The sequence below is a fragment of the Aquarana catesbeiana genome, linkage group LG05 (genome assembly GCF_042186555.1).
Source record: "Aquarana catesbeiana isolate 2022-GZ linkage group LG05, ASM4218655v1, whole genome shotgun sequence".
Taxonomy (NCBI): Eukaryota; Metazoa; Chordata; class Amphibia; order Anura; family Ranidae; genus Aquarana; species Aquarana catesbeiana.
The window spans coordinates 512,951,506-512,979,325 of record NC_133328.1 but is presented as its reverse complement, the minus strand read 5'-3'; the positions used below and the strand labels follow the sequence as shown (position 1 = coordinate 512,979,325).

At 41.3% G+C, this 27,820-nt stretch overlaps 1 protein-coding gene across 2 annotated transcripts in view; it reads right to left on the bottom strand.

The window, feature by feature from the left end:
- Nucleotides 1-1,688: 1,688 nt before the first annotated feature.
- Nucleotides 1,689-27,820, bottom strand: part of CHCHD7 (coiled-coil-helix-coiled-coil-helix domain containing 7) — a 47,121-nt gene continuing 20,989 nt past the window's right edge. For both annotated transcript variants that reach the window (XM_073631651.1, XM_073631652.1), the window contains 2 exons: nt 21,251-21,349; nt 1,689-1,900 (listed from right to left, as the gene is read on the bottom strand). In XM_073631651.1, the coding sequence (XP_073487752.1) occupies nt 1,796-1,900; nt 21,251-21,349 (204 nt within the window). In that variant the 3' untranslated portion in view covers nt 1,689-1,795. The remainder of the gene's footprint in view (nt 1,901-21,250; nt 21,350-27,820) is intronic.

Here is a 27,820-nt window from a genome sequence, read left to right as displayed (position 1 = left end):
TGGGTAAGCAGAACCTATGTGAAGTGAAGAATAGCTTGTTGATGTAGGCTCTACTAAACTAGCCTTCTGTAAGTAAACCATGCAGCTACTGGCTGCTCTAAAGCCAAAACATATATTTTTGGCTCTTGCCAAATCTCAAGCTTTTACATCAAAATGGCAGTGTGAGATTTTTTTTTCTGGTCCCTTTCACACAGGCGTCATCTGTTCAGTCACATTTTTTTTTTTTTCAAAGAAAAAAATAGATTGTTTACATCTATTTTTACATCCACCTGCTGGCATCTTTTGGGTCTGGTATGAATTTTAGTGGGGACTTCACACCAAAAAAAAAAAAAAAAAAAAGAAAAATAGCATGCACCTTCCCCCACCCTATGTTATTGAGGACAAGGGCATCCTCCCCACAACCCCACTCCAGTGGTTGTGGTACATAGTACCCCTAACCATTAAAATAAAACCAAAAAAAAAAAAGTATAAATAAACAAACACAAGTCCTCCTCCCCAATTTGAGGGCATGTGGCCTAGTTTGGTATGGATTTTGGGGGACCTAACTTCACTTTTGGGACTTTGATATTGATTTTTATATGACATAATTGTTGTTTTTTTTCTTTTCGAGTGATACCAATTTTGCCCAGCAACACATTAGCATTTTGTTAGTTTATGAAATGTGATGGTTTTTACAAATATTTATTCATAATTGTTGTGCACAATAACACTTTAAAGGGAACCACAAACAAAAGTTTTTTCACAGCGCTGTCACCTTGTAGATATATTTGTAATTGAGGTTTGTCCCAACAGGACAGCAGCAGTGTAAACTTTTGACACAGTATTTTATTACATTTTCTGGTGTGGTTCTATCTCCCCTAATTCAATTGACAATACGCTGGGTGGGAAAAATAGATTTTGCAGAAATCTAAAATGCACGATTGCAAATATTTACCAATAGAGCAAAAGCCTGCCGGGCTGGATACAATTTGCAAATATTTGGTTTATAGGTCCTTACGCTACAGAGATGTGTGTAGTTAGCCAATGGAAACTGGAAGCCTTCTGCATCATCATCATAAAACAAAACTGCTAAATAAGACAACAGAGAGAGCTGTGATTTTATGCAAAGTGCAATATGCCATGGCAACCAAATAGGCATTTACAGATACCAGATTCATAAGAAACCAATACTGATTTGACACCCAAAAGTAGCCTGTTTATAAAAACATTCATTCACTGACAAATGTCACAAGTTTTCATGCATGCTGAAAACATTTTCCTGTATTTACTGTAATAGATTAAAGCCCACTGTAGCTCTAGGTTTTAATTCACTTCAAATAAATTGTTTGTGCCAGGCAAGCCCAAACAATCCATTTCTATCACTAATACATGCACTGTCAGCGCTGCATATAAAAACGGCATGTAACATCAACACTGTGTTCCGGCAGGGGTATGAGGACTTTCGATCTTGATCCCACTTAACTTAGACACACAGGTTGCAAATATACTGTAAACCTGTGACCTGTCACAGAGCTTTTGCTCTGTTTGTGTCACTAATGTGTTAGATAAATGCCCCCCCCCCACACACACTTAACAAAAAGATCAGTGCTGCCTAGCATGGATTTTGTCCATCATAGTCTTTATGGCACTGCAATGTGCACAATATACAATGGCTAGTTCTGTAATTGCAAGTAAATTGATAAACCAAGCAAGCTTTATGCACATTTAATATAAAATGTACAATCTCCTGGTAAATATGAGTTGTATTGGAGAATTAAATAAAACCTAAAACAATGAGTACAAGTATTGTTCTTTCTCAATATGGCACAGAGTCAAATGATGCCAATATCTGCTTTCTTTCTTCGGCTGTTGGCATAGCAGGACTTAAACCATCTCTTCTTCTTTTTAACATGACTGTGTGCTGAAATAAAAAGATGAATTTTAATTTAGTTAGAGCAAAATATAAATTATGCATTGTGTTTGCCATTATATGCCAGAATTCAAACACTAAACTATGACATCAAAATAAAATTTCTATAAAGTGGTTCCAAAAACAGAAAGGTTTTTTTTTTACCCTAAAAGGAGTTGTGCAGCTCCCCCTCAGAGCCCCTCTTTTACTTACCTGAACATGGTCTTTCCAGCGAGGAGAATGAGCCCAGCAGCTCCAGCCACTGTCTGGGGTCCTCATTGAATAGATTGATAGTAGCAGGAGCCATTGGCTCCCGCTGCTGTTAATCAAATCCAGTGACACTGGAGCTGGGGGGGGGGGGGGGGGGCAGGGCTGAGTCCTGCTGTCTGTGTCAATGGACACAGCAGCAGGACTCAGGAGCGCGCCCACACAAGTGCCCCCATGGAATGGGGCAATCGATGAAGAGGAGGAGCTAGGAGCGCCACCGGGGGACCCCAGAAAGGAGGATCGGGGCCGCTCTGTGCAAAACAGAGGAGGTAAGTATAGGCATGTTTGTTATTTTTTTATTTTTTTTTAAAAACAAACCTTTACAATCACTTTAATGCATTTTCTAAATTAAGGTAAAAAATCTTCTGAGTGCAGCCCAACCCCAGACCCCACCTTATACTTACCTGAGCATGATCAAGATCTATCACTATGCAAGGGAGCAGCGGCTCTCTGTTCACCTTCTCCTCATTGGCTCAGAGACAGCTGTGGGAGTCTTGTAGTGGGGACTGGTCAAACCCCTGTCAGGTTGCCATTGCTGTTTGTGACCCATCTGGAGAGACCCAATCTCTCTATCTGTCCCACTGACCATTGTGAGTGGAACAAGAATTATAGGGAAATCTTCCAACACCTGTTTCAGTGACAACTCACCTCCCAACACTATAACCCTATTCAAAATGGAAAAAAAAATGTTTTAGCTTTAGATAGAATTTAAGTGAACCTGTGTACTTCTTCCTCACCTCCATGTGATAGCACTGGTTGTCTCAGTGGTCAATCAAGCACAAGGGAGGAAAATATTGAGTCACACGCTTTCCCATGATTGACACATATATTCCAAACATGTATTTTGTTATAATTTAGCTTTTCAAAAAATCATTCTTATTTTTTTTTTTATGTCACGAAAAACACAATATCAAACTAATATCTGAAATGTTGCATTCCAGCTGAATATTTGTGCAGCAATATGAAAGCAATCTTGGGAAATATGAAAATATTTTGCTGCATAAATAACTAGATTGTCAGCTTTTAAGGCTTCATGCACATGGTCGCAAGAAGGCATACTGTAGGGGCATTGAATTAAAATTAAAAGGTCCACGCTATGAAATGTTCATCCAGTGAAGGTCCAAACCTCACATTTGTGCTGTGACACAGATCTTTAACATCACAGCCCCCCATCCTTTTACACAAGTGTCCTCAGTCATGCCCCCCCCAACCCTCTTTTTACATCAGTGTCTTTTGCACAGAGCCCCCCCTCCCCATGTCTTCAGTCATCTTTACATTACATATCCCCCTTACAGTATATCACAGTCCCACTCTAACATTGGAGTCCTCTGGCCCCCCCTTCACACGAATGTTTTCAGCCCTCTTTATCATACACACCCCCTTCACATCAACGTTCTGAGCCTCCTTCACATCACATCCCTTCCCCCTTCTCAGGAATTGTCATCAGCACCCTTCACATCATCCACCCCTCATCATGTGTAGTTATAATCCTTTTGGCTTTTGTTCTTTTTTATTTTACTGCATACAAATTGGAACAATACAATAAAACAGCAAAGACAGCAGCAACAGAGCCGCAGGAAAAAACAAGGGTCAATGGACCCAAATAGGCAACCAACAGCGGAAACACCTGAAAGCCGAAGCATGAATCAGCAGGGGCTCAAATAGACACCTGTTAAAAAACGGTTTCGAAAAAATGAACAGAAAAACAGGTAGGAGACCTGTAAAATGTGAGACGGACAGATGCTAGATGCCTTTAAAAAATTCAAGAACCCAAACATGGGAGAATGGGGAATAGACTCAAATAGGGAAGGAGGAACTTGATCCCTAAGGGCAGAAGCCCTAGTACAACAATAAATAAAAAAAAGCAAAATAACCACTCAGCCAGAAGAGGAAGGGGAATAACACAGAATGACAACTCAGTAAGGAATGGAAGAGGGTTCAGTTTTCAAAAGGAAATACACAAGAGGCAGATTTTGATAACAACTCTGACCTCACCCATAAGATGAATCATAATTGTTTTGATATGCCTTCAAAGCATTGAGGAAGAAATATATTACCTCAGGTGATAAGAAGAGCCCCAGAGAAGCACAAAAGACTGGCCTCCAGGATACTTTGATCCTAGCACATTAAAAAGAGAGGGCTCCCCAGGAAGAAAACTAGGCGTGCTCAAGCAGGACCACAGCTGCCAGGAGCATTGTAGAGAAGGAGGACCCTTAATGACAGAAACCCTATTAGGGGAATAACCCCTTTGAACACAAAGGGCAGGTTTTTTTTCGGGGCAAGAGCACCTAAGGAATTCCCCAGGGGGGTATAGAAAAAATGCAACTGTTGACAAAGACCAACTTCTTGTAAAAGGAAGCAAAAAGTGTGAAAGCAAAGGTGTTAGGAAGAGGATATGCAGGGCCTAACCAAGACTTGCAGGGTACGAAGGTGTTTTGCGAATACTAAACATATTAAGTTGCAGAATGAGGAAAGGCAGCTATTTTTAGCATGGGTTCCCTATCATCACACTACGTGGGAACCACCTCACAATATAGATTTGCAGAGTAAGGGGGCAGTGATTAGCATACCCCCAGAAAATAGGGGCACCCAACCTATAGGTTGGCATTTGCCTAACTGGTGAATATCAGAGAATTAAAGAGGAAGTAAACCCTGATGGGTTTTACTTCCTCTTTTTTCCTCTGCAAAATAAATGCATAATGGGCTAGTATGCACCACATACTAGCCCATTATGTTGCACTTACCTGGAAACAAAGCCCGTGATGTCTTCGCTGTCCCCGCTGGTGGCCACATCCATCTTCACCGCTCTTCCTTCCGGAGCCGTGGACTCCGGTTCTGTGACTGGCCTGAGTCGCATGACATCACTCCTGCGGGACCCGCCAGTCACAGCACGGGCCCTTTAAAAACGGCACGATTGTGCCCATTCTTCAGTGTGCATGTGCCAATAATGTTGGCGCAAGCGTATATGGTAAATATCTCCTAAACCAAGAAGGTTTAGGAGATCTTTCCAGTACCTACAAGTAAGCCTTATTATAGGCTTACCTGTAGGTAAAAGTAGTGTAACTAGGTTTACAACCATTTTAAGAGATGCTGGGAGTTTTCTGGATGAGAATCTGTATAGCAGTCATACTGAAGATGTTTGGTGAGAGAGGCAAGCAAGTGTCGGGACAGCTACGGACCCTATGTGGAGAGGAAACAAATACACAAGGGGAGTACTGAGAACAGGGGCAATGTGCTCTTTACCAGTACTAAGCCGGAAAATGGAGTTGACAAGTACCAAATGACCAGGTCTTTGAGGGGACATGAGCAGGATGACTTCTCAGCTCATAACACAGGCAACTTGGCAATCCTTGAGGGAGGAAGGGTATATCAAAACTCAGGACAGAGTGTGAGGATTGTAGGCCAGGGAGATCTGGGTATAAAGGGGTCCAGGAGTAGCGTTTCAGTGACCCTGAGTGAATAAACCTGGCCATTGGCTGTCCCAAAGGACTGCAGCAAACCCCGAGAGAATTTCTCATAGAGAGCAAACCAAAGGCTACCAATGAGAGTATGTTCACGAACATAGGGTTAGCGATAGACAAAATGTCATCCTGGAGATGTGATTAAGCATGAGGTCAGGATTAGACCCAGATACCCTGTGCAATACAAACCAAAGTGTGAGCATTAGCATTTGGGCATGGTTTCCTGGGATATGAATGTCCAAGGTGTGATTAAGAATCTAATGACATAGCACCACAGAGTGTTATAACTTTTTTCTTTAATGTAAAGCCTACATTAAAGTGTGAATAGATAAAGCAGAAGACCAACTAGGAGTCCAGGTACTGCAGTAATATGAATAGGATGTTTGATGGGTGTGATGGGACATGCATCCCTATAAACTGCCACAGGTCCATTTGTAGGACTTAGAAAGTCCTTGTATTTGGACCTAAAACAAAAAGAGATGACCACCCCTTGTGACTGTAAGCTGCTAGGAGGTATAGAAAAACAGTCTGCTTTTTGGAAAGCAACAAATAAAAACAGGTAGAAAGGAACAGACAGAGGACAGCAATTGAGACTCTGTACCTTTCCTAAAATTAAAGCCAGGTTGTCTTTGTACCAAGCTGGAGCAAATGTAAATTGATGTTCTTACACCTCCTGAAGTGGAAGTGAACCTTCATTGTTAGGGATTCTGATCAGGTCTGATTTGCTTAGTTTAGGGTGTCTGCCACAAAAGTATGGACATTAAATAGACGACGCCTGGAGGGGGTGAACAGACCGCACATTTTTCCAAACAGTAGCTCATCTTTAAAGAACATATACAAAAGGCACCATTCTTAAGCCGGGTGAGCTAACCAAGAGCTGTAAACTTGCAGACAGAATAGATCTATATTAGGAAACAGTCCACTATTGAATTATCCAGCCCAGTTTGCTATAGTCTGGGCAACGGATAAGGTGTCAACAAAGGCTAGGCTTGCCAGAGCAAAGGAAGATTTCAAAAGAGTCTCCAAATGCCTATCAGCTAATTCCTTAAAGGAGGGAATGCCTAAAAAAAAAACCCACACACAGTAGATTGATTATTTGGTGCAAGAAAAGTGGTGTCCACAGTGGGTGCAGTCCATTTCTTTTTTAATTAGTCCTCCGTAGTGCACAAAACTTGAGTTGCAATGGTTTAAACATGAAATGCACAACAGGTGCAAGAGAAACCAACTCCAGTTGGCATACTGCACTGCAGAAAAGCAAAGCCTTACAGTGAACATCAGCAAAACTGTGAGGACCAGTAAGAGCAACGGAACAGCAAGCAGGGTGATATGAACTCACAGATAACTGAATCAGTGGTGGGGAGGCAGAGTATCAAGCCAGGCAGATGCCTAGAAGTGGAGAAGTGAAGAATCAAACAGTCTCCCCATCCTGAACCCGCAGACGAGCAGGGAACAGAACACTATAGCGGATACTGAGAGTCCACAGAGCCGCCTTTACCTGATTGAATGACTTGAACCTCCTCTTTTCAGGTCCCCTCCTGATGAGTACTCAAGGGGAAGGGGCTATCTATGGGGGCACTCATGCAGGCCCTCTCCCAAGCCTCACTGTCTGCATCTATAGACACACGCCCCATGCTCCCTTGTCACTGTCTTTGATTGACAGCAGCCAATGGCTCCCGCTGCCTCAACAAAGTTTGTGAGACCAGGAAGTAAGGGGAGAGTAGAGCTGCAGATGGACACAACGCTGGATCGAATGAGGGCCCAGGTAAGTAAAAAGGAGGGGGTGAGGGAACAATACTGATGCCTAAACATTTTTTTACGTTAATGCAAAAAATTGCATCAAGGTAAAAAATGTTTAGGCGTTATAATCCTTTACTTTATACTTTAACCCAACTACTCATTTGTTGTTCATGCAGTTATGGCAGATTGGTTGGCTACATAATTTTCAGGTAAGCTATGATGTATGCACTGCACATGCCTTAGGTATTGGAAATATCAAGCTTTATGTGACACTGTTTTGGGTTGAACTGGAGCAATAGTGTTCACTGAGACTTGTTTTGGGTGAATTTAGGGCAGAGTCAAGTTTGCATCAGGATTTGGAATTTTGGCAATTATAGAAATCTGTCACATAATCATAACCCTCTGTATAGCAATTATTGGGGCTATTAGTATTTGTGACTGGGTATTTCCTTCCACCTTCACTTAACTGCAAGAATACCACTACTGCTTACAAAGAAAGAGCCAAATCGAACACAAAACAATATAGGATAGGCCCAGAAAACCCTCATGAATAAGGTTATAACAGAATGCATTAAACAATATTGCTATGTAATATTTCTTAACAGCAGGTTTTGCAGGCATAATATACATAGAATGGCCTAACAGCCTGCAACTTTGTTCTTAACATAACTCTTGCTATTGTTATTGATATTTGTATATCACTAGGTGATACATTTTACTGGATAACTACTGCTGGTATTCTGTGTGATTGTGTGATGGCTATATTGTCTGGAAAGCACAGCAACTGTCTGGTGGTAAACAAGTATCCCAGGAAATATAGCAGTGATAGTACCCTGTGGTTACTATATTACAGGTATCAGTGCAGCCAAATTTGAGGCTTAGGAGTATTTGCAGGGACAATGATGTAAACCAACTCCACACAGAAGTGATATTCTTGTAAAATGAATAGCATGTTGACTTATATCTCTAAGTGACTGACATCAGAATTTCCAGTTACACCCACCTGACTCGGTCATTGAGCCAAACTTTTCATTCTCTGTAATGAGGAATACACAAATAACTGTACAGTCCAAAAGAAACCTCCATGGACATCAAGCTTACACTAGCTGGAAGACTTTCATAACTTAGCACACGCTGCAGGTAGTAGATATGTCCTGCCTGGGACATTTAAAGTGACTAATCTTAGAAATGATACATGTCTCTGCACTCTGGGTTTTATGTCTGGAGTGTCCTGTCAGTTTTTACTATAGTACTCTGAGAGGGTGGGGTCTTCTTGGTTAAGCCAATTGACAGAACAAAGTTTGCAGTCAATACTACAGCTGGCCATGGGCTGACTGAAATGCGGCTGGTTCAGCAAGAATGATGCCCCTGTCTACTATGCTTCTGTCAGAAATATACTCTTCATCAAGCATCATGGAGCACTTGCTGAATCCTGATGGGTGATGGTAAAAACATTTACACCCATATACATGGCTCAAAAATAAACAAGGTTAAGTGGAACTAAAGTAAAAAACCTCTCTTTTGTGTTTTGGATATCTAGGGATGGCTCTGAATTACTGTAAGGTTTTTATTGCTGACAGCATCCCTATTGAGAATTTCATCTAAATATGCTATAAGCACTGAAATCTCTACAGGCTTTTTTATTTAAAAGTTAACAGTGGTTTAGTAGTTAGCACTTCTGCCTTGCAGTACTGGAGTTGTCAGTTTACTAGAGGAATTAAATTTGCATGTCCTCTCTATGCTTGCATAGGTTTCCTTCTACACTTCATAGCCATGAACAAAGTATATCTAGTGTGTATATGTCTGAATCCAGAGAACTGTGTCATTTCTGTCTGCTGCTTTGTTCCTCTGCTGTCAGCATGACTCACTTGTGACAAGTTTTCCCGGACACCAAGAGAAAAATGGTGACGGGAGAGGGATCTGCAGCAGACTGACATCCTGCAGCAGCTCTGCTCCTGTGTGCTGAGTGGAGGGGGGTGCCTCTTCCCTCCAATCAGCTCTCAGACCTCTCCTCCCTAAGCTCTGCAAAGTGTTACTTCAGCTCTCGTCCCCTTTTTTTTCCTGACAGTTGGGCAAGCTTTATAAACGCTCCACTTTGAATAGATGTAGAGAAGAGAAGACTGCAGATAATCAGGCACAACTTATGTAGGAGTATTTGTTTCTTCTCTGTGTATCACCCGAGGTCACTCACATCACTAGGAAAATGGAAAGGTTTACAACCACTTTAATTGGCCCCTGTCTGTATTGGTTCCAATATGTGCATGCATGCAAGATAGTACTGAATCCCAGCTAGGATACTATCTGCATGTGGTTTACATGGCTTACTCTCATAAAGCAGGACATGCTGATAGGTTAATTGTATCCTGTCTAAATTCACCCAATATGTGTGTATGCATGTTAAGACAGGACATTAGATTGTAAGCTCCTTGAGGGCAGGAACTGATGTAAATGTACAGTATGTAAATCACCCTGTAAATTGCTGCTATATAAATACCTATAATAAGATTTAGACAAGGAATGCATTTAGATATCCTGGCAATAGAAGCCAGTTTTTCTTAAGAATTAAAAAATGGATTAAATACAATAATTTGCTATACTGTCTATACATATTAAAATTGTATGTATGCCATGAGACAAATTGCAATGGATAAATCTGGAGTTTTAGAGAAACACGATAAAAGCACAAACATGTAATCATTGTATGTACTTTAACGCTACCAAACATTTAGAACATTCAAATTGAGAAGGTACATTACTTCCAGCTGATCTACTCTTCTATTTAAAGATTTTTTATATTGCTTGAGTGAGATACTTAAGGTCAGCAATGACTACACTGAAATTCTATACTTAGTCAAAACAATCCAGAGTTAATCATATTGAAAGTAGTCACAACAATGGAGGTCCTTCCTGGGATCGACCTGACTATGCTACAGAAAAGGTTTAGGGTCATATGTGCAGAAATCACCGTACTGTGTAATACAACTTGAAGTGACTTTCTGCTGCAGTTCCCTGATTATCCTTAAGGTTAAGAAGCCAAACCTTCCTATTCCTCCCCCCATATGCATGTGCTGCTGAACTTTAGAACGAAACAGGCAATGTGAGTAAACAGTCCATTACCTGCATACTTCAGCTGAAGTTTCCCCTTGTCTTGAAGAAAGTAGTTTCAACAGAAAACACACTTAAAGTGTAACTATGGCCAAAATAAAAATGATATATATGATACAGTCTATCAGTACCATTACAAGAGCAGTCTTCTTTTCTGAATACCCCCCTGTAACAGTTTATTACCTGTTGATCCTGCTAGTAGATCTGCTTTTCAACTTTCTTTAACAACCCAAGCTGTCCAGCAAAGATGGCAGGTAGAGGATTGAAACAAAAGCATTTTACATTGTCAGATGTGCTTAAATTGCTCAGCTATTATCTATGTATTTTAGCAAAAAAAAAACAGATAGGCTAATGCTGCACTAGAAAATCGATATGTGAAAAAAATAAAATTGAGTATAAAATATCATAAAATACAACAAGCTGCCAGCCCTAAAAAATCCAATACAAAAACTCCAAGTAAATAGGCATAGAAAAGAGTGCAGCGCTATATAAGCAACAAATGAAATAATCTTTGCAATATGAGAAGTGAGAAAATATGTGAAAAAGAAAACTAAGGCAATGTCCCCAAAAAACATTAACATAATTCTGTAGGTATGATAAGTGTAAAAAGATTTTTTCTAATTAAGACTAGAAACAAAGTCCAAGTGAAAAATCAATCCATAAAGCAGAAATAACAATCCATATGTGATGACGGTGACAAATCGCGCAGAATCTTCAAATAAATGTGCATCCAGCTCCACACCCAAGTGAAAAAGGTAGCCTGCTTACCAGATATCCATGACTGTTGAAAAACAGTCTCACCTAGCGCAGGGAAATATGTCTCCCCCAAAATCCTTAAAGTTGTATGGGACTGCTGCTGGAACAATGTCACTCAAAAAACAAAACAAAGTGCTTCCATAGTGCAATATGTATAAAAAGTAGCAATTTAATGAAAAATAAGTGGGTTACACTCACAGATCAATTTCTAGTTAGAAACCAGATGGATTTTTGATATGAAATCGTATGTACCTTTTGGCTTAAACATTGATTGGGACATTAACTGTTTCATAAATAGTTCTTAGTCATTTTAATATAAATCAATTTTTTTTTTTGTAGTTGTTTATACTAATTTTTTATAGTTTTTTTTTTTTAAATATACTTTTTTGTTTAACAATGCATTTCAATGTATGTCATTCTTTTATCACTTCCTGCTTCTTTATCCTATTTTTTGCTGCATCAGTGATAAGATTTTACATTTTTCAATTAGATTTTTCGCCACAAGATGACAAGGTTCTCCTATATGCTTCCATACCTCTTTTTATATATCCTTTTCCTATGTTTATTGATAGCCAGTAGTCAAAATGGCAGTTTTCCCTGGCTTCATTATTGTAGTAACCTGGCGTCCAATACTTAAGATGGCGCCGCTGGGCTATAAAACCCATATGCGTAATGACAGATGCACCTGGCCAATCCCCAGATGATGTCCTATTGTGACAAAGCGCGTATGGTGGAGCCTACGACGGTGACGTCATTACGTTTTTTCACAGAATCGATGGGAGAAGGAAGTGAACGGAAGCCATAGGAGACGCCGTGGACCTCATGGATGAGTTATTCGGCTTGTATTGCTTTTATACATCTTAGATCTTGTGAGTGTAACCCACTTATTTTTCATTAAATTGCTACTTTTTATACATATTGCACTATGGAAGCACTTTGTTTTTTGAGCGACATCGTTCCAGCAGCAGTCCCATACAACTTTAAGGGTTTTGGGGGAGACCGATTTCCCTGCGCTAGGTGGATATCTGGTAAGCAGGCTACCTTTTTCACTTGGGTGTGGAGCTGGATGCACATTTATTTGAAGATTCTGCACAATTTGTCACCGTCATCACATATGGATTGTTATTTCTGCTTTATGGATTGATTTTTCACTTGGACTTTGTTTCTAGTGTTAATTAGAAAAAATCTTTTTTCACTTATTTTTTTGGGGATTTTGCCTTAGTTTTCTTTTTCACTTATCATATTGCAAAGATTATTTCATTTGTTGCTTATATAGCGCTGCACTCTTTCCTATGCCTTTTATCTATGTATGTAAAACCTTTATCCCCCCCCAAAAAAGAAGACATCTATTGCTGCAACTGCTTAAAGTGGAACTTTAGTCGTAAAATTAAGTCTTGTTAGATCACTTCAGGCTGGCCCCTTTTGCAGGTATAGCTATTTAAAACATTAAAAAGAAGTTCTATACTGTGTAAAATGCTGTAATACACTGCCTCACCCTGCTCTGCACATGCTCTGTTGCTCTCTATTTTGAGGCACTGTGCCAAATTTGTAGAGGCTGATCTGCTGACAACCTAAAGATTTAGGTTCAGGGACTGTGGGCTTCAGCAAAATGGCAGCCTCCAGCAAGAAGAAACATGAACAATGCTAGAGGCAATTTACAGCACACACTCATTTTGGTAGCATAAGTATTAATGTGGAATGTATATTCCTTGATAAAGAACATTTTTATCAAGTTGTTATGGATAAAGTTCCAGTTTAAGATTATCTGGAGTTCAGCATTAAATGGATTAGTCACTACTGTAAAGTCCATATAAAGCCAATAGTGTATACAAGACCACCCTGCTTTACTGATTGACAAATGCTGCTGTCCAAGGGTGCCTACGCTGCTCCTTCATAGATTCAGTGAAAGAGTGAATGTAGCCTCCCTAAGACAGGAGGTGTGTTATTGGCCAATCACCAGGTGAAAAAGTAAAAAAGCCTGAATGAAAAGAAAAACTAATGCAGCCATCACATCCAATGATTAATAAGCTACAATATATTGCATTTTTGCTGTTGGGCTTAGTTACACTTTAATATGAACCCTGGTGATATTTTTATCTCACCATACACAGATTGGTCAGTCCTCAAAAGTACTCTTATGCCGCGTACACACAAGTGGACTTTACGGCAGACTTGGTCCGACGATCTTTCCGACGGACTTTGTAGCGTAGATGCGCCGGACTTACAAACAGACGGATTTGGACACACACGATCACACCAAAGTCCGACGGATTCGTACGTGATGACGTACAGCCGGACTAAAATAAGGAAGTTGATAGCCAGTAGCCAATAGCTGCCCTAGCGTCTGTTTTAGTCCGTCGGACTAGCATACAGACGAGCGGATTTTTCGACTGGATTCAAGTCCGTCGGAAAGATTTGAAACATGTTTCATTTCTAGGTCCGTCGAACTTTTGGGGGAAAAAAAGTCAGCTGGAGCCCACACACGATCCAATTATCCGACGGAGTCCGGTCCGCCGGACCAAGTCTGCCGTAAAGTCTGCTCGTGTGTACGCGGCATTAGTACCACTTCAACTTGGACTGTCCATTTTGAGACCGGAGTTTTTTTTTTTTTTTATCTGCCTGCAGCTGTCTGTGCTGTCTAACAGGGGTGTCTGGATCTGGCTGAACACAATCATAAATGCTCATTCTAAATCATTTGCTGCAGACTCCTTGGGTTGATAAATTAGCTATACTGTATTGATTTTTCTCATGGATCGCCTTCTCTATGATGAATGGCGGACACATACAGAAGGGAAAATAAATATTTGATCCCCTGAAGATTTTGTAAGTTTGCCCATTTACAAAGAAATGAAGGGTCTATAATTTTCATCATAGGTGTATTTTAAATGATAGAGACAGAATATCAAACAACAATCCAGAAAAAACACTAATATAAATGTTATAAATTGAGTTGCAGTTCAGTGAGTAAAATTAGTATTTTATTCCCTACCAACCAACAATAATTCTGGCTCCTGCAGATTGTCAACAGTATGTGCTCATGTGGTACACAGATTAGTCCTGTCAATTTAAGAAGGTGCTCCGAATGACAACTCGTATGTGTAAAAAAGACACTTGTCCACAGAATCTTTCTTCCAGTCATATCCACCATCATGGGTAAGACCAAAGAGCTGTTAACGGACATCTGGGACAAGATTGTAGACCTGCACAAGGCTGGAATGGTCTACAAGACCATCAGCAAGAAACTTGGTGAGAAGGAGATAACTGTTGGAGTGATTATTTGCAAATGGAAGAAATACAAAAAAAAAAAAAACATCAATCGCCCTCGGTCTGGAGCTCCATGCAAGATTTTGATTCATGGGGTCAGGATGAGAAAAATGAGGGATCAGTCCAGAACTACACAGGAGGAGATTGTGAATGATCTCAAACAGTGGGCACTTAATGAATTATAACTCTGCATTTATTACCACACAGGTATTTTAACAGCAGTATGTAGAGTACAAATGTGTTTGTACTCTACTTCCACTAGCTCCAACACTGCTCTGTTCTGACATTTCCCCGGCTTCCCCCCTTTGCACATTCTACTGTGTTAACTCCTAGTGTGCTGGAAGGTGCAAACGGGGGGAGCCCAGAGAAATGTCAGCACAGAGACAGTACAGGGAACTTCACAGTGCTGTCTGTCAGTTGGGGATTCTAATCCCTCCTGACCACCCAGCAGCCGTGTGTGTGACTTCCTGTACTCTGTAGTGCACCGGATTAGTGCACTTTTACTAAAGCGGAGTTCCACCCGTTTTTTAGTTTATTAAAAGTCAGCAGCTACAAGAAGTGTAGCTGCTGACTTTTAATAAACAGACCCTCACCTGTCCCACGGTCCATCGATGCGGCTGCTCCTCTCCCCCTCCTTGGCGCCGACATATCTACTGTGGGCAGTGACAGCTTACGGCTTCACGCGCACTGCGCTCTGCCATTGGCCAGCCAATCTCCTGGGGCCTGTGTTGTGTCCGAGAAGATCGCTGGCAGGGAGGGGCCGCCTAGGGCGAGAGGAGGAGTCACCTAGGCAGCCAGGACAGGAAGTCCCACTTAAAAGAGGACACACACTCCCCCCTCCCAAAAAAATGACATGCCAAATGTGGCATGTCAGGGGGCGGGCGGGGAGTGCTTAAAGCAGAAGTTTCACTTTTGGGTGGAACTCCGCTTTAAAGGAGTGAGGTTATTTTTAATTCAAAGCAGAGTTCCAGTAATTTTTTTTGTTTATTAAAAGTCAGCAGCTACAAAAAAAGTGTATCTTCTGACTTTTAATAAAAAGACACTCGCCTGTCCCACAATCCAGTGACGTGGCCACCCAAACCCTCCATTCTCTCCCCTGCCTGTCCACGGCACTGGCAATACTACTGTGGGCATCCGGCTGTGACAGCTTGCAGCTTCACAGCCGGGTGCGCATGTCTCACTGCGCTGTCCTGAATGGCAACCTTCTGGGACCTGTGATGTGTCCCAGAAGATTGCAGGGAGGAAGGGACGCCTAGGCGGCCCAAGCAGAAGTGGGAGCGCGTCAGTAATCGTGATGCATCTCGGAATCAAATCAAATCAAATCGTGAGACCAGTAAAGATGTGCACCCCTATTAGTAAGGCTTGTTTCATACCTTTGCATTTTTTGTGCTTTTTGCAGATTTGCTCGACAGAACGTATTCCATAGGAAACCATGTTGAATGGGCTGTAGTGCAAATCTGCAAAATGCAAAAAGCACTAAAAATGCATAGGTGTGAATCCAGCCTTACACCATACACCGCCATGGATTGAAATCCTGCAGCAAGATCCCCCCTCCTTAACCATTTAAGGACCGAGCCTCTTTCTGAGATTTGTTGTTTACAAGTTAGGTTTTTTTTGCTAGAAAATTACTTAGCACCCCCAAACATTATACATTTTTTTTTCTACTACCATAAAGAATAAAATGGCCGTCATTGCAATACTTTCTGTCACACCGTATTTGCGCAGCGGTCTTGCAAGCGCACTTTTTTTGAAAAGTGCGCTTGTATTTTTGAATTAAAAAATAAAACAGTAAAGTTAGCCCAATTTTTTTTATATTGTGAAAGATAATGTTATGCAGAGTAAATTGATACCCAACATACATATCATGCTTCAAAATTGCGCCCGCTCGTGGAAAGGCGACAAACTTTTACCCTTAAAAATCTCCATAGGCGACGTTTAAAAAAATTCTACAGGTTGTATGTCTTAAGTTACAGAGGAGGTCTAGGGCTAGAATTATTGCTCTCGCTCTACCGATCGTGGCTATACCTCACATGTGGTTTGAACACCGTTTTCATAGACAGGCGCTTGTCAAGTATGTGTTTGTTTCTGCACGCAAGTAAAGAAGAGTGTACCAAAATCCCTCCTGATATGTGTGCAAACCTGGTAACCAACTAAAAGAAATGTCTTACCTCTGTGCTTGCCAACAAGGGTATCCCCACCAAGTACTAAGTTATGTTTTGCTTTGGGACCAAATACTTATTTTACTCACTGAACTGCAACTCAATTTACATGGTTACATAGGTAGTCAGGTTGAAAAAAGACACAAGTCCATCTAGTTCAACCAATAAAAAAAAAATAATAATAATACAATTCCATATACACAATCCTATACGCACAGTTGATCCAAAGGAAGGCAAAAAAACCCCAGCAAAGCATGATCCAATTTGCCTACAGCAGGGGGACAACAATTCCTTTCTGATCCCCTGAGAGGCAATCGAATATTCCCTGGATCAACTTTACCTATAAAAAAAAAAATGTAGTACCCAGTTATACTATGTACATTTAGGAAAGAAGCCAGGCCTTTTTTTTAAAGCAATCTACTGAGCTGGCCAGAACCACCTCTGGAGAGAGTCTATTCCACATTTTCACAGCGCTTACTGTGAAGAAACCTTTCTGTATTTGGAAATTAACTCTTTTCCTCTAGATCTAAAGAGTGCCCCCTTGTCCTCTGCGATGACCTTAAAGAGATTGTAAACCTCAAAAAAAAAAAAAAAACTTACAAGACAAAGGCATCACATACTAGCTCATTATGAAATACTTACTTTAGAACAAAACCCTGGATCGTCACTGGCACACCGCTCACACTGCCAACATGTTTTCCGGAGTTACTTCCAGGCACCGGGCGCTGTGATTGGCCAGAGCCACGATTACGTCACTCCCGCACATGCGCGTGGGTCCTGCCGGTCACAGCACGGGCCAAGAAAAAACGCCACGAGCGGGCCGTTCTTTCAGTGCGCATGCCGATGACGTCGGCGGCAGCATATATAGTAAATATCTCCCAAACGGTGCAAGTTTAAGAGAAATTTACAGTACCTACAGGTAAGCCTTATTATAGGCTTACCTGTAGGTAAAATTAAAGAGAAAGACTTTACTTCCTCTATAAAGAGAATAACTCAATACAAAGTTCACTATAGGGACCCTTTATGTATTTGTACATGTTGATCATATCCCCCCTTAATCTCCTCTTCTCAAGAGAGAATAGATGCAGTCCCTCTAACCTTTCCTCATAGCTGAGCTCTTTCATGCCTCTTCCCATACCCTTCTCTGCATTTTCTTTAGTTCCCCGATATCCTTTTTGAGAACTGGTGCCCAAAACTGAACTTATAACATTTGTATCATGTAGGGGATCAAATAATTATTTTCCCCACTGTAGCTGTTACATTTTAGAGCCTTTACTAATTTTGTATCGTATGAAGAATTCTACAAATAAAGATTTATAAAAAAAAAAAAACACAAAAAAAAAAAAACTGAGCTAACATTTAAAAGTCTTACAAGTCCCTAAAAAGTGGATTATTTTTTAGCTGGCAAATTATGAAGATTTCTTAACAAGTCAGCAGATGTAAACTGAGGCTGCTAAAATTAGTCTGGGCATCTAGGCTTTAGTAATCTCTGATCTGAACAGCTCTCAGGACTTTAACCCATGTGGCAACATTAGGTATTTAAGTGGCATATTGCCAAACACCAGCAATGTGAGGTGAGCCACTTTTTAACCATTATCCTACCCTAACACCTAAAGTTTCAAACTTTTGACCTGAAAAATGAACAAAGCATATCCTCCTATAGTGTGCACTTGACTCTATCCAAAGCATGTGTGATTTCTATTTGCCATCTCCTTCCTCTGCTATCTGCATGAGTCATTTCTGACAGGTTGTGCCAACTCCAAGGGATGAGGGGGTACTGAGGAAAGGAGCCTCCAGCACACTGCCTGTGATTGACAGCCTCAGCCAGGCATAGTTCCCTATCAGAGTGAGTGTGTGTGTGTGTGTGTGTGTGTGTGTGTGTGTGTGTGTGTGCGGGGGGGATAGTTCTCTCTACTCAAGTCTCAGAATTTACTTAGCTCTACTCTCTGAGCAGTTGGACATCAGATCCTGCCCCCTGGCTCTTGCAGCTCAGAAATGCTGTGTAAATTCAAGACTTTGAACAGCTGTAGAGGAAAGAGCGCTGCAAATAAACAGGTACAACCCACGTAGGAGGATTTGCTTCATCTCTGTGTATCACCTGAGGCCAGTCCCTTCATTGGGTATATGTAGGGGTTTACAACCACTTTAACCCTAATCCTTAAGTTTCATGTGTTCAGGCTATGCACCTATTTTTAAACTGCTAACTAACTTTAAAACTAGTCCTTATGGACCAGCATACACTATGGAATAACTCATCACAGGTTACAGTGGAAGCACTGAATTTGTCCAAATCAGCAGCTCAGCTAACTCACATTTTGAATTTTAGAAGGATGCTGAGTCCATTCTGGAAGCGAAGAGCTGCGCTGGCTTTGAAAGCAGTTTTACTTACCTCATACTCCTGTCCTGCAGGCTCTCTCCAGGCTGTAAGACTGACTGCTGCAGCCTCTTCTCCCCCACACTCCGGAGATTGCAGCTCCTCTCACATCATCTACTCCAATGCAGAGCCCACAGGCCTGCTCTGGACATGAGGGCACCAAATGACAGTAGAGGAGTGTGCAGGCTTGCAGGAGAGCAGAGCATTGAGTAAGTAAAATTGCTGTTCCCAGTCCCATAGCTTGAGCATTTAACCCTTTTCCTACTTTAAGGAGAGAACATTTTTTTAATTCAAACAAAAAAATGCTATTCACTTTTACCTACAGGAACTCTCAAAGCTAAGGGTTTTTTGAGAATTTGGTTCTACTTAAACCTTAAAGGAAATCTGTATGAAGAGAGATGGAGAGGCTGCTATTGTTGACATCCTTCTAAAAAGTTAGTTGCTTAAAGTGGTTGTAAAGCCATATGAAAAAAAAACCCCCCAAAAAACTGCAAGACAAAGGCATAATGAGCTAGTATGCATCGCATACTAGCTCATTATGAAATACCTTAGATTGAAGTTGTTGCAGTGGTCCCTGTACACTGCTGTGACTGGCGACATGTCCCCTGGAGTTATTTCCGGGTTTGCGGGCTCCGGCACTGTGATTGGCCAGAGAAGCAATGATGGGAGCCATCGGTCATGGCACAGGCCATTTAGAAACGGCACGATCGAGCCGTTTCTTCAGTGCGCACGTGCCGAAGACGTCAGCGCAAGCATATATGGTAAATATCTCCTTATTATAGGCTTACCTGTAGGTACAAGTGGTGTAACAAGGTTTACAACCACTTTAACAGTACTGCTGATGACTACAGAACATTCTGAACCACCCACCTGGAACAGGCATGCAACAAATGGAAGTCAGAACTCTTGATCTGCATACTTCATACAAGGTCAGGGGCTCAAAGAACTGAAGAATTGATTAGCATGACAGCCAGGCCACTAGCATTTAGCAATGGAAACTTCTAAGTTTCTCCTGGCATAGGCTACCTTTAACTAGGATGCATTAAGGTGAAAAAACGCAAACCTTTAAAACCCCTTTAATAAACACTAACATGAATTTTAGGGCCAACAAATGCAATAAATTACCCACATTTTTGGTAATATATAAAAGAGGAGGTTGCACCGAGTAAATAAATACCCAACACGCCAAACCTTACATTTTTGGGCGCCCGTAAAATGGCGTCAAACTTTAGTACCCTATATTTTCTATAGACGACACTTCAAAGGTCCCTATAGGTATCAGTTTAGTGTTACGGAGGTGGTGTTGCATTAGAATTATTGCTCTCACTCTGGCGTACATGGCGTTATGTAACGTGTATCGCAATCAATGTTTTCACGTGTAGGCACCCAGACACATGTTTACGTTCGTGCGTATATGTGGAGGTGATTTTATGTGCTTGGGTGTAACTTTCTTTGTTTTTTTAGGTGACAGGTTCTCTTTATTGAGATATGCAGTGTTTTTTAGACCCTGCACATCTCCCCTGTACTCCACTGAATGTTTTGCAACGCACATCGCATTGCAAAACATCCTTTACTGGCAAAGTGAGCCGGGGACACCAAGTGATTGACCCAGAAGTGACGTAAGAGAGACGGTGCTTTCCGGGTTACAAGAAGTGGGGGGGGGGGAGGAGAGCGTGTCCACTCTTCTCCTTCCCCTCTACCCGCCGGCACCCAGTATGGAGATCCCGGGCCCGCCGATGGGCAAGCAGAGCACAGTAAGCATGGCGGAGCGCGGCGGCAGGGGACTGCGCAGATACCGGGGTGCGTGCCAGCGATCGAGGGGCAGTGGAGCAGCCCAAATGCTCTCATCTGACAGGCAGGGGTCTGCCTGTCAGTTTCACACACAATCCCGGTGGCTGCTGCCACCGGATTGAGTGCGATACCCCGCTGTCAGGTACTGTACGTATGACATTCGGACCTGGCGGCGAAAGGGTTCATCACCACAGTGACTACAGTTACATATACTGTAACTAGTCAGCACAAACTAATATACAAAAATAAAACATGCAGTGTACAGATGGTCCAACTAAACAGATGCTTTTTTTCCCCCTAAAGCAGCCCATGGAGACCAAGTGGAAAATGTACCCAAATTTCTATACAGTAAAACTGTCCCATTTTTACACATTTTAAGGCGTGATACACTGCAAGTTAATTCATATTTTACATTTTTTTTTAAATTTTTTAAATAACTTTAACTTACCCAAAACTTTCTGCACTCTTTGTATCTGATAAAGTAATAGCTACACATTTCCTTTCTGTAGTTATTGTTATTCATACACTTTGTAGAGGCATCATTTTCCTTGAAACAAAGGGACAGAAATGTTTTGCTCCATTATCATGTGCAACTACCAACTAAAAGGCAGGCCAAAATTAAATGAACACGTCATCATTTTTCTAGGTAATAATATTTCTAAAGGTGCCATCCACATGAAATTTATCACGTTGGTAACAACCCATGCAATCCATAAATACAAAAAAAAATTAAAAATACATTCACAAAATAAGATGTGTAATAAAATGGAATGACAGAGAGAAAGCACTGAACATGCTAACTGAAATGTAATACTTCGTACAAAATGCTTTTGTTGGTAATGACAGCTTCAAGATGCCTCCTGTATGGAGAAACTAGTCGCATGCATTGCTCAGGTGTGATTTTGGCCCATTCATCTACACAGTCTTCAAACCTTGAAAGTTCCATGGCCTCTTCTATTAACTCTGATCTTTAATCCTTTCCATAGATTTTCTATTGGTTTCAAGTCAGATGATTGGCTGGACCATTCTAGCAGCTTAATTTCCTATTTTGAATCCAATTGAGAGTTCCCTTGGCTTTGTGTTTGGGATCATTGTCTTGCTGAAATGTCCATCCTCGTTTCATCTTCATCATCCTGGTAGATGGCAGCAGACTTTTATCAAGAATGCCTTGGTACATTTTTCTATTCATCCTTCCACCAATAATATAAAATTTGCCAGTACCGTATGGTGAAAAACAGCCCCACACCAAGATTTCATCTCCAAACTTCACTTTTGGGATGGTGTTTTTGGGGTGATGTGCAGTGCCATTTGGACTCCAAACATGGTGTGTGTTATGGCATCCAAAGAGTTCAATTTTGATCTCATCTGACCAGACTATATTCTCTCAGTATTTCACAGGCTTGTCTAAATGTTGTGCAGCAAACTTTAAATGAGCTTCAACATGCTTTTTCTTCAGCAATGGAGTCTTGTGTGGTGAGCATGCATAAAGGCCATGACGATTGAGTGCATTACTTATTGGTTTTCTTTGAAACAATTGTACCTGCTAATTCCAGGTCTTTCTGAAGCTCTCCACAAGTGGTCCTTGGCTCTTGCACAACTCTTTTGATAATTGCTTTCACTCCGTTGTGAGAAATCTTGCAAGGAGCACCTGGTCGCGGCCGGTTTATGGTGAAATTATGTTCTTTCCACTTCCTGATTATGGCCCCAACAGTGAAGCCATTTATTATCAATCAACTGTGTTTACTCTTTTTAAATCATAATCACAACAGAAACTACCCAAATGACCCAGATCAAAAGTTTATATACCCCATTTCTTAATACCATGTATTGCCCCCTTTAACATCAATGACAGCTTGAAGTCTTTTGTGGCATTTTTGGATGGGGCTTTTTATCTTCTCAGATGGTAAAGCTGTCCATTCCTCTTGGCAAAAAGCCTCCAGTTCCTGTAAATTCTTGGGCTGCCTTCCATGAACTGCACGTCTAAGATCTCCCCAGAGTGGCTCAATGATACTGAGATCAGAAGACTGAGATGGCCACTCCAGAACCTTCACTTTATTCTGCTGCAGCCATTGACAGGTCGACTTGGCCTTGTGTTTTGGATCATTCTCATGTTGGAATGTCCAAGTACGTCCCATGCGCAGCTTCCTGGCTGATGAGCGCAAATGTTCTTCCAGTATTTTTTGATAACATACTGCATTCATCTTGCCAACAATTTTGACCAAATTTCCTGTGCCTTTGTAGCTCACACATCCCCAAAACATCAGCGATCCACCTCCGTGTTTCACAGCAGGAATGGTGTACCTTTCATCATAGGCCTTGTTGACTCCTCTCCAAATGTAGTGTTTATGGTTGTGGCCAAAAAGCTCAATTTTGGTCTCATCACTCCAAATGACTTTGTGCCAGAAGGTTTGAGGCTTGTCTCTGTGCTGTTTGGCTTATTGTAAGCTGGATACTTTGTGGCATTTGCATAGTAATGGCTTTCTTCTGGCTACTCGACCATGCAGCCCATCTTTCTTCAAGTGCCTCCTTATTGTGCATCATGAAACAGCCACACCACATGTTTTCAGAGAGTCCTGTATTTCACCTGAAGTTATTTGTGGGTTTTTCTTTGCATCCCGAACAATTTTCCTGACAGTTGTGGCTGAAATTTTAGTTGGTCTACCTGACCGTGGTTTGGTTTCAACAAAACCCATGATTTTCCAGAGTTAGAGTTTTATACAGCTCAACTACTTTTTCCTGCAGATTCCTTTGACAATTCTTTTGCTTTCCCCATGACTCAGAATCCAGAAACATCAGTGCAGCACTTGATGAAAGATGTAAGGGTCTGCCAGGAGTCCAGAAACTTATTGACCTTTTATACACACACACACTAATTACAAGGTAAGAGATCACAGGTGAGGATAGTTACCTTTTAATAGCCAAATAAAGCAAAGTGTAGCGCTACAAAAATTAAGTACAAATGATAAATGTAATGTCAAAAATCAGGTATAAAGAAAATCTGCCCACTCATACACCCAAAAAACGCTGCGCTGATGGAAAATAAAGCCTGAATCTAAGCTGCTGCTTAAATGATAACAACCATAAATGAAAAATTTGATTCACCACAATCTCGCCCCAAGTGAACTCAAATTAGCAGCGCTAAAGTGAACCCTAATCAAGAAGTGACATATAGTAAAGAGTGATGAAACAAACAATCAAACAATGATATAATCATATCATCACTCCTCCCTATTATTGTGCATCAAATAATATGATGCTCACCAGCTCCTTTTTTTTATCCCACACAGCAAGGGGAAATGAATGATCTCCAATGGTCTACCATTGGAGATCATTCATTTCCCCTTGCTGTGTGGGATAAAAGCTTGGTGGCCCTGACACGAGAGTGTGGGCAAAATTCAAGATATATATATAAATATGTGTAAACCAATGTGAATCAGTCCACAAATATAAAAAAGTGTCCACAAAAAGTCCAAATATAATATTGTTCCGTGACGTGATACAGTGCAGGTCTTCACTTAAAATAATTCTTCCACCACACCTCTGTGACTGTGAATCCACTCCCCTTAGGTAAATAAACTCACCAGCTCCTTTTGCCCACACTCTCGTGTCAGGGCCATGCACAAAAATGTGATAAATGCACAAAATGTGAAAAAATAAATTACATATACTGTGGTGCCCATGGGAGGACTCCACTGCCGCCTTTATTTTATATACAAGCGCTTTTTATCTACTTAAATGTAAGTGTATTTCTTTTTATTAAAATTATTTAATTATGTGGCCCCTTTTTTATTCTATATGGGCCACGTTCTGGGATGCTTAATTATCTGTGCGGAGAAGACACTTCCATGAAGTCTCCTGGAACTCCATTACCTCCAGGTATTGCGGGTTGGCAATACAAGCTGGTTTGACCCATACGGTGTATGCTGTTTTGGGTTCAAACCCTCCGGTAAGCCTCCAATCATTTTGGCTGTGGGAATTGCACAGGTTTCTATACAGGACACTTTGGTGAAGGTTTTCCAGATCTTTTCCCCCTGCTGGCCATCAAGATTTCCTGTATACGATTGGTGGACAATTAGAAGCCAGTTTGACTCATTTATAATCCATGTCAGTTTTGGCGTGAACTGTCTAGCAGGCTCCCACTTTGGTGGCGGCATTTCACTATTTTTTTTCACAGCTGGTGATCATGATGGCCCTATTTATATATAGATTGTAAACTACTGGCACATTGATGGACGTTTAACCTCAATTTAGACACCACAGTATATGTAATTTATTTTTTCACATTTTGTGCATTTATCATTTGTACTTAATTTTTGTAGCGCTACACTTTGCTTTATTTGTCACTTTAACAAAAATTCTATTTGTTGTGTCGGCTGCTCACATTTTAGAGTAAGCGCAAATTTATCACTGTTGTTTTGTATACCTTTTAATAGCCATTCAAACCCTTTTGTGTCAACTTGTGAGCATGTTATCATGCCAAAATCACCAGGGTATGTACACTTTTGATCAGGGTCATTTGGGTAGTTTCTGTTGTGATTATGATTTAAAAAAAGAGTACACAGTTGATTTATAATAAATGGCTTCAGCCAAACACTAACCATGAGTGAAAGAAAGGTTTTTGTGTTATCATTCATATTCTCTAAAAAATGTCCAAGAAATCATAAATTCTGTCAAGGTATGTAAACTTATGAGCACAACTGTATGTATATACACTGAGAAAAATTATAAATGCAACACTTGTGTTTGCCCCTATTTATAATAGCTGAACTGAAAGATCTACGACTTTTTTATGTGCCTTAGGCTGGCCACAATAAAAGGCCATTCTAAAATGCAATTTTACTGTATTGGGAGGGTTGGAGGGGGGTCCAAAAACCAGTCAGTATCTGGTGTGACCACTATTTGCCTTACGCAGTGCAGCACATCTCCTTCGAATAGAGTTGATCAGGTTGTTGATTGTGGCCTGTGAAATATTGGTCCATTTCTCTTCAATGGCTGTGCGAAGTTGCTGGATATTGTCAGGAACTGGAACACGCTGTCGTATACGCCAATCCAGAGCATCCCAAACATGCTCAATGGGTGACATGTCTGGTGAGTATGCTGGCCATGCAAGAACTGGGATGTTTTCAGCTTCCAGGAATTGTGTACAGATTCTTGCAACATGGAGCCATGCATTATCATACTGCAACATGAGGTGATGGTCGTGAATGAATGGCACAATGGTCTCAGGATCTCGTCACGGTAATTCTGTGCATTCAAAATGCCATCAATAAAATGTACCTGTGTTCGTTGTCCATAGCATACGCCTACCAATACCATAACCCCATGGCCATCATGGGCCACTCGATCCACAACATTGACATCAGCAAACCGCTCACCCACATGATGCCATACACACTGTCTGCCATCTGCCCTGCACAGTGAAAACTGTGATTCATCCGTGAAGAGAACACCTCTCCAAAGTGCCAGACGCCATTGAATGTGAGCATTTGCCCATTCAAGTCGGTTACGACGATGAACTGCAGTCAGGTCGAGACCCCAATAAGGACAATGAGCAGACAGATGAGCTTCCCTGAGACGGTTTCTGACAGTTTGTGCAGAAATTCTTTGGTTACGCAAACCGATTGTTGCAGCAGCTGTCCCGAGTGGCTGGTCTCAGACGATCTTGGAGGTGAAAATGCTGGATGTGGATGTCCTGGGCTGGTGTGGTTACACGTGGTCTGCGGTTGTGAGGCTGGTTGGATGTACTGCCAAATTCTCTGAAAAGCCTTTGGAGACGGCTTATGGTGGAGAAATGAACATTCAATTCAAGGGCAACAGCTCTGGTGGACATTCCGCAGTCAGCATGCCAATTGCACGCTTCCTCAAAACCTGCGACATCTGTGGCATTGTGCTGTGTGATAAAACTGCACATTTTAGAGTGACTTTTATTGTGGCCAGCCTAAGGCACACCTGTGCAATAATCATGCTGTCTAATCAGCATCTTGACATACCACACCTGTGAGGTGGATGGATTATCTCGGCAAAGGAGAAGTGCTCACTAATACAGATTTAGACAGATTCGTGAACAATATTTGAGAGAAATAGGCTTTTTTGTAAACACATATACACACACTATAGTGCCAAAAGTATTGTGACACCTGCCTTTACACGCACATAAACTTTAATGGCATCCCAGTCTTAGTCCCTGGGGTTCAATATTGAGTTGGCCCACCCTTGGAAGCTATAACAGCTTCAACTCTTCTGGGAAGGCTGTCCACAAGGTTTAGGAGTGTGTCTATGGGAATGTTTGACCATTCTTCTAGAAGTGCATTTGTGAGATCAGGCACTGATGTTGGAAGAGAAGGCCTGGCTCACAGTCTCTACTCCAATTCATCCCAAAGGTGTTCTATCGGGTTGAGGTCAGGACTCTGTGCAGGCCAGTCAAGTTCCTCCACCCCAAACTCGCTCATCCATGTCTACTAGTGCACTAGTGTTGAGCACAAACTGTTCCCACAAAGTTGGTGCATTAAATTGTCCAAAATGTCTTGGTATGCTGACGCCATAAGAGTTCCCTTCACTGGAACTAAGGGGACAAGCCAAACCCCTAAAAAAACAACCCCACACCATAACCCCCCCTCCACCAAATGATTTGACCAGTGCACAAAGCAAGGTCCATAAAGACATGGATGAGCGAGTTTGGGGTGGAGGAACTTGATTGGGCTGCAGGGTGGGCCAACTCAATATTGAACCCTACAGACTAAGAATTGGATGTCATTAAAGTTCATGTGCGTGTAAAGGCAGGCGTCCCAATACTTTTGGTCATATAGTGTACATTTACATAGACATAATCATGGCCAAAAATATTGACACCCCTGTATTTCTGTCAAATACAACACCACTTCACCCAGAAAATTGTTGCAATTACAAATGTTTAGGCATTCTCATTTTTATTTCTTTTGTTTGTATTGGTATGACAAAAAAGTGGAGATACAAAAAGCGAAATCTAACACATTCCATGCAAAACTGCAAATATGGACTG